At 39.0% G+C, this 9,301-nt stretch overlaps 1 protein-coding gene across 3 annotated transcripts; it reads right to left on the reverse strand.

Moving 5' to 3' along the window:
- Positions 1-2,685: 2,685 nt before the first annotated feature.
- LOC113298863 lies at positions 2,686-8,616 on the reverse strand. Of its 3 annotated transcripts, none has more exons than XM_026547725.1 (19): positions 8,474-8,616; positions 8,069-8,381; positions 7,488-7,705; positions 7,149-7,383; positions 6,620-6,774; positions 6,487-6,541; positions 6,290-6,398; positions 5,951-6,097; positions 5,664-5,717; positions 5,489-5,545; positions 5,288-5,398; positions 4,935-5,051; positions 4,519-4,611; positions 3,976-4,175; positions 3,738-3,893; positions 3,542-3,651; positions 3,403-3,448; positions 3,210-3,305; positions 2,686-3,119 (listed from the first exon to the last, which is right to left on the reverse strand). In XM_026547725.1, exons 7-18 carry the CDS (start codon positions 6,338-6,340, stop codon positions 3,266-3,268), a joined length of 1,182 nt encoding a protein of 393 aa, XP_026403510.1. In that variant the 5' UTR covers positions 6,341-6,398; positions 6,487-6,541; positions 6,620-6,774; positions 7,149-7,383; positions 7,488-7,705; positions 8,069-8,381; positions 8,474-8,616; the 3' UTR covers positions 2,686-3,119; positions 3,210-3,265. The 3 variants fall into 3 exon arrangements, with proteins under 3 accessions (XP_026403510.1, XP_026403509.1, XP_026403511.1); XM_026547724.1 differs by having other exon boundaries at positions 7,488-7,952; XM_026547726.1 differs by having other exon boundaries at positions 3,531-3,651; positions 7,488-7,952.
- Between the last annotated feature and the right edge of the window lie 685 nt (positions 8,617-9,301).

The following is a 9,301-nucleotide window of genomic DNA, read 5'->3' on the forward strand; positions in this document are numbered from 1 at the left end:
GACAGATTACGACCACTACTCCAATTCATGATTAGCCTTTATCAGAGTGAATTTGTACCAAACAGATCTATACATGAAAACATTTCCATTGCAACATAAATCTTCCACCACATCAGACACTCTACACCTTCAAAAAACCCAAAAATAGCTCTGAAGTTGGACATCAAAAAAGTATATGATAGTCTTGATTGGGGTTTTGTAAAACAAGCATTCACAGCTCTAGGTTTCCCAGGAAAATTCATAGAGTATGTAATGGTATGCATCACTACAATTACGTACTCAGTGAACGTAAATGACACTCTCCAAGGAAACATTCAACCAAATAGGGGACTCAGACAGGGAGATCTCATTTCTCCTTACATCTTCATTCTTTGTGTAGAGATCCTCTCAACTAATATTGCAAGAATGGAGAACCGGGGAAAGCTAAAAGTCCTATGAATCTCATCTAAAAACCAACATATTCTCCATCCAATGTATGCAGACGACCTACTCATTACATGCTTCGCAGATCAATCTTCTTGTGATCACCTCAACAAAATTCTACATTCCTACTCCACCTTGGCGGGTCAGATGATCAACACAGAAAAATCAGTTTTGATTCACCACCCCAATTTAAAGCTGAGCACCTTAGATTGGATAAAAACCACTTTCAATATCCCAACTACTCCTAACCCACCTAAGTACCTGGGAGTACTTTTTAAACAATGAAGGAATTCTTCACCAATCTTTGCTCAGCTCTTACAGAGAATGGAAAGAAAGGCCAAAGGATGGATAATCAATCTGGTAGATTGACGCTCATCAATGCCTCCCTTATTCTAACTGCAAACCACGTGATGCAAATTCAGCTTTTACCAGTACATGTGCATCACAAAATGGACAAGATTTCCAGGAATTTTTTTGGGGTCACGACAAGAACTCAAGAAAACTACATGTCATACGGAAAGACAAGCTCAACCTCCCAATCAACAAAGGTGGCTTAGGAATAAGGAATATGAGGAAACATAATTTTGCTTTTTTAGGTGAAACCGTAAAAGGGTGTGGCAGATCCATGCTGAACCAAACACAATCTGCAACAACATGTTTCGAGACAAGTACTTGCAACAACAACCAATTCTAAGAGATGCCACTAAGCCACCGGTATCATCTAGTTCCTCTTGGAAAAACATCCATAAAGTGGCTTCTTTTGTGCAGGAGAACACAGCCATTCAACTGGGAGATGATAACTCAACAACAATCAAGGAAAATTGGATTCCCATGCAATCAAATGTGGACACGCCGGCAAACGTGTGGGATACCTTAGTCAGTACATTATTCGAACCCCGTGTTTTTAATTAGAACGTGTATCTCTTATACCAGATTTTCACGTAGACGATTGCCAACTCAGTCAGATGCATGCACATCCCAAATCCACCAGTACCGGATAAACAAATTTGGCCACATTTGAAGAATGAACAGTACACATTTAAGATTGGATATGAGGTGTTATCAAAACAATTAGACAACCCAAACACCAACAATCAACAGCCCAACCCTCATAACTCAAATGTCCAGAAATTTAAAAAAAATCAGGCAAGCCAAATGCCCCCCCACCCCCAAAAAAATCAGATTTTTCTTGTAGAAAGTAAACCACGAAGAATTACCCACCTTCAGTGCTCTACATAACCACAACATCTACAATGCGGATATGTGCCCGATATGTAACCAACACCAGGAATCGACCCAATATTGCATGTTTGAATGTGATTAGGAAAAACAGGTTTGGAACCATTTATGTGACCACCTAAACATGGGTAATGAATGCCTCAAATGACCCTTACAACGGACTAAATCTGCCTCCACATCCAGTTCCAAATGGTATTTGCCTACCACAAGCTAGCCAACCTCAAAATGCGCTACCCCAACAACAACATCGACCGAGAAGAACCGCCACAACGTCCACTCTTTTAAAGCTCCACAAAACTTTAATGAATTTATTATGAACGCGGACAGAAAATAGGATTTCATGAATTGTTGTCACACTATTTGGAATATTTGGCTCGCTAGAAATGCTATAATAACAACATTCAGACTCCACAACAGACCTTAGGCTAGAAATGCTATAACAACACAGCTGCAACAAGGTATCCAACGTTGATATTCTTCTTTCAAAGGAAAATTTTGAAGGAGAACCCACCAAAGGAAAGTTGTCTCCGTCAGTAATTATATAAAGTGGTGGTACAGTTGTTAGATGTGGTACCTATAGTGGTGGTACAGTTGTTAGATGTGGTACCTATTCGTTCCATGGATGATGGAGAATTGGAGATTAACAATGGAAACCAAGACGACTGAGATTAACAATGAAACTGACATAAATGACAAACTGACATCGAGATGTTGCTTACATGGAAGCAGCACACTTGCAGTTTTGTGGCAAGTATCCCAGCTGACAAGGCAGCATTGTGGATGTCCCAGTCACTTACCTATGGATACAGCAGTTAAAGCAGTACTATTCCAGAGGAAGGTCTCGGTGGCTGGTGCATCAAATTTGCAGCTAAGCAAGCCAAAGGCGAACACATGTTTTACAGCCAAAGAAGTGCAATGAGAAAGGGCAAATTTCCGTCACCAAAATGACAGTATGTTCTATAGCAAGAGCACAAGGTAAGAGACAAAAATACATAGTTATGTAAAATCATCCTAGGAAAAGAAGAAAAAAAGAGGGAATTCTTATTACTCATTAGCAAAAGGACCCGCTGTGTTAATTTACAGTCCACACAACCAAAATAAGCCATTTACGAGGAAACTTCTTTCTATTTGAACTGCCCACATGGCAATTTTTAGTCAACACTATCTCTCAGTATAATCGGTTACGAGGGAACTTCTCAAACTGCCCAAATGGCAATCTTTAGTCAACACTATCTATCTGTATAATGTTTATCCTGTTCAGTAAGCCAAGAGGACACCTATAACAATCTAACTGTACCCAAAAAAAAATAACCCTAATAACATCATGCAACTAAATCTAACTTCATGGATGCTCATATGCACATGCAGATTTAGGGTAAGGCTTCATTTACTGTCTGCACCCACTCAAGTCTCACTTCATCGATTTCATCCTGCTCATACGTGGATTGGGGGAAAGGCTGCAAGATGTTAAAATGTCTGATTAATAATACCAACACGATGACTAAAAAACTGAATGCAAATTGCAGGTTGAAGCTGAAGGTTCTCACCTCATCATCCCTTGTCAACATATTTGGATTCTTGATTATTTCTCTCATAAACTTCATTATGTTAAACCCGGATTGACTGCTTTCATGTGTAGGACACTGTAGAAATTGTAGGGGAATGAATCAATGTCACGTAAGGTGAATTTCAGAATAAGCATCAACACTGATGATTTAAATAACATGTTAACTCAATTACCTTGATATACTCCATCTATGTGATGGCCTCTTCTCTCCATCTTTCTCTGGCAAGCCTTTCAGACCACTTTAGGATGAAAAGAGTGAAATACCAAAATGTAATTAGTAAGCAAACACTACTAAACATACAATGGTAAAACCTGGCATGGAGATAGAATCTCTGACGTCAGAATGTCCTGGGCTTTCAGATGAGTCCAGCCAGTAGCATGTCATTGTCTCCAGATTTACAACGACAAGAAACCATCTTTTCCTTCAATGATTATAAGCAGCTGATAAGTAATTTGTATGTAACATCACATTCAATACATGCAAATAGCTGAAGATTTCAAAACTTACTCTACATATAGAGGTACGAAGACCAATTCACAGTTTAAATTCTTTGATCTGGAAGTTAGTAAATACTTGGCCTCTTCTGCGGACCTTATCAATGCAGGTTTCACAAATACGAATCTATGATCTAACTTCTCTGCCACCAATTTATTGTAGAGGTACCTGGAAAGATTGAAAACCAGCAGGTGTTACGACATAAGAGCATTAATAACATATTAAGAGCATTTAAGACGAGGACTCCAACCTGATGTACACCATGACACAGTTCACAGATACATCTTGCGATGAACACACACTATTGACATCATTCACATCAAGCTGAACATCTTGAAGCCTACCAAATACCACCCTATCTGTTTTTAATGTTATGAAGCAACTACCAGCTTCGAATTTTTGGTTTGCTCTTTCATAGAAACTCTCGATGGCCGAGGAGACACCTGAATCCTAAGAAAAAAAAAGATGATTATATCAGTTAGATAGTTTCCCACCCCAGATGGAGAGTTTGACCAAAAACGTGAACAATTTCCATTGTTACACACTTAAGGCCACTTCTTGTGATCCTACCAAAGGATTATCACGGAGATATTCGTCAGCAACAGAAACAGAAGCATATTAGTATAAAAACTTAAGTTGAAATTCACATATTCATGTAAGACTCATATTGCAGACCGAATGCCCTAAAGAAGTTGTGAAAGACATTGGTGATGGCTACAAAACATACACATCAGCTTTCAACGAGTAGCTTTGAACACAGTCGACAAACCTTAGGCTGCTGTAAGGCACTTACAGTGTTCGAATTTGGCACGGGCCTTGGAGTTGCTGGATGATTTAAGCTATCCTCACCAATAGTCAAACCCGACGGCTGCACACTGTTTGATGTCTATAAATAGAAAAGATGATTATATCAGTTGGACAGTTTCCCACCCCAGATGGAGAGTTTGACCAAAAACGTAAACAATCTCCATTGTTACACACTTAAGGCGACTTCTTGTGAGCCTACCAAAGGATTATCACGGAGATATTCGTCAGCAACAGAAGCATATTAGATTAAAAACTTAAGTTGAAATTCACATATTCATGTAAAACTCATATTGTAAACCGAATGCCCTAAAGAAGTTGTGAAAGACATTGGTGATATCTTAAACTGGCTACAAAACATACACATCAGCTTTCAACGAGTAGCTTTGAACACAGTCGACAAACCTTAGGCTGCTCTAAGGCACTTGCAGTGTTCGAATTTGGCACGGGCCTTGGAGTTGCTGGATGATTTAAGCTATCCTCACCAATAGTCAAACCCGACGTCTGCACACTGTTTGATGTCTATAAATAGAAAAGATGATTATATCAGTTAGACAGTTACCCTTATCAGATGGAGAGTTTCACAAAAAACGTAAACAATCTCCATTTTTACAAGGCCAGAAGCATATTAGTATAAAAACTTAAAGTTGAAATTCCCATATCATGTAAGCTCACAATGTAGACCAAATGCCATAAAGAAGTTGTGAAAGACATTGGCTATAAGACATTCACATCAGCATTGAACACAGTCGGCGAACCTGAGGCTGCCTCAAGGTACTTGAAGAACTTGGCTTGGGCCTCGGAGTTGCTGGATGATTTAAGCTAGCCCCGTCAATTGTCAAATCCGACAGCTGCAGATTGCCTGATGTCTATAAATAGATAAACCATAGGGGGAAAGGTTAAAGAGCTATTATAACTAGACATTAGACATAAAATTTTACATAATGCACAAAACATACCGCTGCATCGAACATGTCTGTTAGAGTGCGGTCAAGCAATGACGCGGGAGAGTTTCCCTACACGACATGGACATTTTGATTAACAAAAACGAAGAGAGTTAATATGATTCATGTAAATAAAGAAAGAAAAGGACTATCAACACCAAGACAGACAGAAAATATTACAAAGACATACCGGATGATCCCAAGATAGGAGCCTGTCAGAAATTGATTGCAGGTTATCCTTATCCTATATAGCATGTGCGGCAAACAGGAAGTTAAGAATAAAGGCTTAAAAAACAGGTGCTTTTACAGAGAAGTGAATGCATATACTCCACTTAACAAATGTTCCTTGTAGCTTATGGAGACCCTAGTGAATGTCAATGCAGGACATTTCCCCTACAATACTTATGAACAAGAAAAGATACTTATGAACAAGAAAGAGAGGTGAGAAAAATGAAGCTTACACACTTCACCACATACCAAGTTTTTGTTACTGCTAGCAGTGTGAGCGGCGGACATCCCCTGCACATCATTGTTATTCATACAAGAATTACCAATGCTCCTCACCATCTGCCCCAGTCCACAAGCACTCTTTCTCTTTAAAGACGCTTTGTTAGACTCTGTTATCTGCAACAACAAAAAAAAGAAAAGAAAAAAAGAAAAGAAAAAAACGGTAAGCTGTTTGAAAGCTTTTATCTATTTGGACCAAGTCCGCCAACTGAAACCTTCAGGTATGAATATAGCTTGATATCGCATAAGGTGAAGTTACATGAGGTAAAGTTACATGTATCCAGATAGTTCTTACATTTACACACTTACCATAGTGACATGGCTACCCAAGTCGGGAGGAGATGGAAGGCTTTTTTCCATGTGAATTTGGTTTTCACGCGTAGTATCACCAAACAGTTTCTTATGAATGAGAAAACGACTGCCATAAAATGTTATAGATTCTATCATGCTTAAGTAACAAACAAGTGGATCCAGAAGTAAAACAAACTATTATGAACAAATCTTACTCAAAAAATTCCTTCTAACTTGGAGTGCAAAGGCTCCTGCTTTCTCGAGAACCGGCTATAAAACAAAAAGTCACAGTGAGCAGACAGCATTCTTAGTAGATAACGTTTTAAGCACATGGCATACTCAAAATACCTAAGCTTCCGAACCATTGTATGGAGCATATGTAGAAACAGCATACACCTTCTGTTTATCAATCGCCCCCCAGCGTTCGGGATGATCATCTATGACCAAGGCAATCTTATTATTACGCTTGCTCATCCGGAGAACATTTGACAGCGATTTGTCCTCTGTTAATCAAAAATCACAGAACGATACAAAGAGAGTAACATTAGTAAAATGACCTTAAAGCAAAAACGTAACTCTCAAGATCTACATCCAAACCCTAACAAGGAATTAAACAGACATACTAGGAGCACCCAGTAGTGTTCTAGCTAAGTAGTCGACTAGAAAGGCCAAAGCACTTAGCATGGTGAGAAAATTGTAAGGTAGTTTTCTTAGCGGTGGTTAGCTGGCCCTCACAGTTCAATCACCATACTACATAGATTGAACATACAGGATAACTAATTCAAACTACGTAACAATACTACTATACAATGTTATGTAGAAAAGTTCAGATCACATAAAAAGGGCATCAAGCAATAGACAGCAGAAAAGTACTCACCCGTGGTGGGAATGCATGCAACGCGATCCAATAGTTCATTTGATGTGATTAGATTAAAACCAGGATCAAGGAGGCGCCACATTTCCAGCCCATAGTCACACTCACCTCCAGTACATACAAAAACCTCAAATCGTTTGAACCCACCTTCACCCATGCCTGACAATATTGTTTTCAGCTTTTGCCAGGACGGCCTCACCTTTACGAGTACACTTGAGTAGACACTTAAGTCGGGTTCCTACAAGATGCAATTAAACAATGTCCAGCAACAGCAAAAATAAACAGCATAGTATTTAATTCAGCAAATGCTTTGATGTTAACGAATTCTGAAAAGCTACATACCAATGGATGAATCCGAGTTATAAGATGATCCCTTGATCATGTAACCTGATAACCGAGCGAAGAACTTGTGATCTACCAGGCAAAGCTGGCATTGTTTCGCTTCGGGCTTCATACACTGCCCCACCTATCTCAACCTTGTCACTTTCCATATACTGTTTCAAGATAGTAAAGTCATCCTCATATTGCTTTATCCTCTGTGCAAGCTGATGCTGGACTCCCTGATTTACCAATTTGTGCTTTAAATTCTTTATATGACTATCATAAATTGGGGGAGAATAGGCAGCTAATAGTGTTCCATCTAAATCAAGTACAATCTGAAGATATTGTTGGTTTAACATCAGCTCAGAAGAATCATAAAGTCCTTGGGGAGGAAAAAAATGCCCAGAAACCAAAGCTAGATGAATCTATACTTGGTTTGACAGCCACCACATGAATTTCACGCTCCCCATGTATCAGACGTATAGTCTGTAGAACAAAGTGTAATACTAGTTACAGTTTTCCAAACTTGATTAATAATTATGTAAAAATGAGTAATAATATTTCTATAAAAACGTTTAAGCAGTTCAGAAAAGAGTTAATACCTTTCTGCGATTGAGACAAGTATCGTGCAAGGAACGCCATTCCTCAGTGTTAGACACCGGAGTCAAAGTGAAACTAATACCACGCGTAGAGATGGTAGAAAGTACCGCCAAAGGAGGGGTTCGTTCGCTACTTTCCGAGAAGGATGTAAACTTCACTTCGCTGTTATTCTCCAGTAGGAGGCTTAATCTTCCGTCGAGCAGTTCAATCCACGCATCCCCAATTGCTGATGAACCCACATGTACGTGTATTAGGTGACTTCTTCTGTATGGTTCTCGTCCAGGTGATGATGATTCATCTGGTTTCTGATGTAAACTGAGAAAGAAGAAACAACACAAATTAGGTGTAGAACAAGTTAGACCATGGTTTAACACAGATATTTAACCAAACAAGAAATTTCTACTTACCTCAGCATACTCAAATAATGTGACGAGATCTACTAGGGTGGTACAAGAAACAGAAGAATTTGGCACTACGATCTCCTGGGGATTTCACTGTCTATTCAACAAGCCCTAGCTTTCTCCCCCTTTTCTGAAACCCAGGAAGAGAAAGAAAAGGAAAATTTCTTGTTTGGTCCTGAGCCCATAAGGTTATTTATAGCAGGGTCCAACTAGATTTTACTCTTATTCTAAGGTCTAAAGTTATTTGAAAACATGGAAATAACTAATATATCCCACTGTTTAAGTACGTGTGAAATAACATACTTTTACCAAATCGGGATTTTATTTATCTGGAGGTCCAAATTTAATTAAAACATATAAAATAGATTTGAGTACATAACTGCTACACTGTTTACAAATTTGAGTACATATTTGCTACACTACTTAGGAATCTGAGTACTCCTCAAATCACTTTACTTTATTGCAGCACCAGCACCTCTGCAGTCAACCATTCACCACTGCCTTCAGCTCCATCTTCTCAGTAATCTTCTATCTTGCTGCATCACAATCTTCTTAGCTTAAACCACAACTGCAACAGCTACATCAACACCATTGTCATTTCAATTCAGCTGCAACACAGACTTGTTCTTCTTCCCTGTTTAAACAGCACTACCATCTTCATAAACCCATTGAGACGAACATCTCAACCACTGATTTTGTTCACAGTAATCACCACCTACAATTCCTCCTCTATCTCATCTGTATCTTCAGTTTACATCAGCAACCCAACCTTCTATGTTCCTCCAAATCCATTTGCAGCACACCTTCTATCAAACACACATCACAACCAATTTG

Source organism: Papaver somniferum, chromosome 7 (genome assembly GCF_003573695.1).
Source record: "Papaver somniferum cultivar HN1 chromosome 7, ASM357369v1, whole genome shotgun sequence".
In the NCBI taxonomy this organism is placed as follows: Eukaryota; Viridiplantae; Streptophyta; class Magnoliopsida; order Ranunculales; family Papaveraceae; genus Papaver; species Papaver somniferum.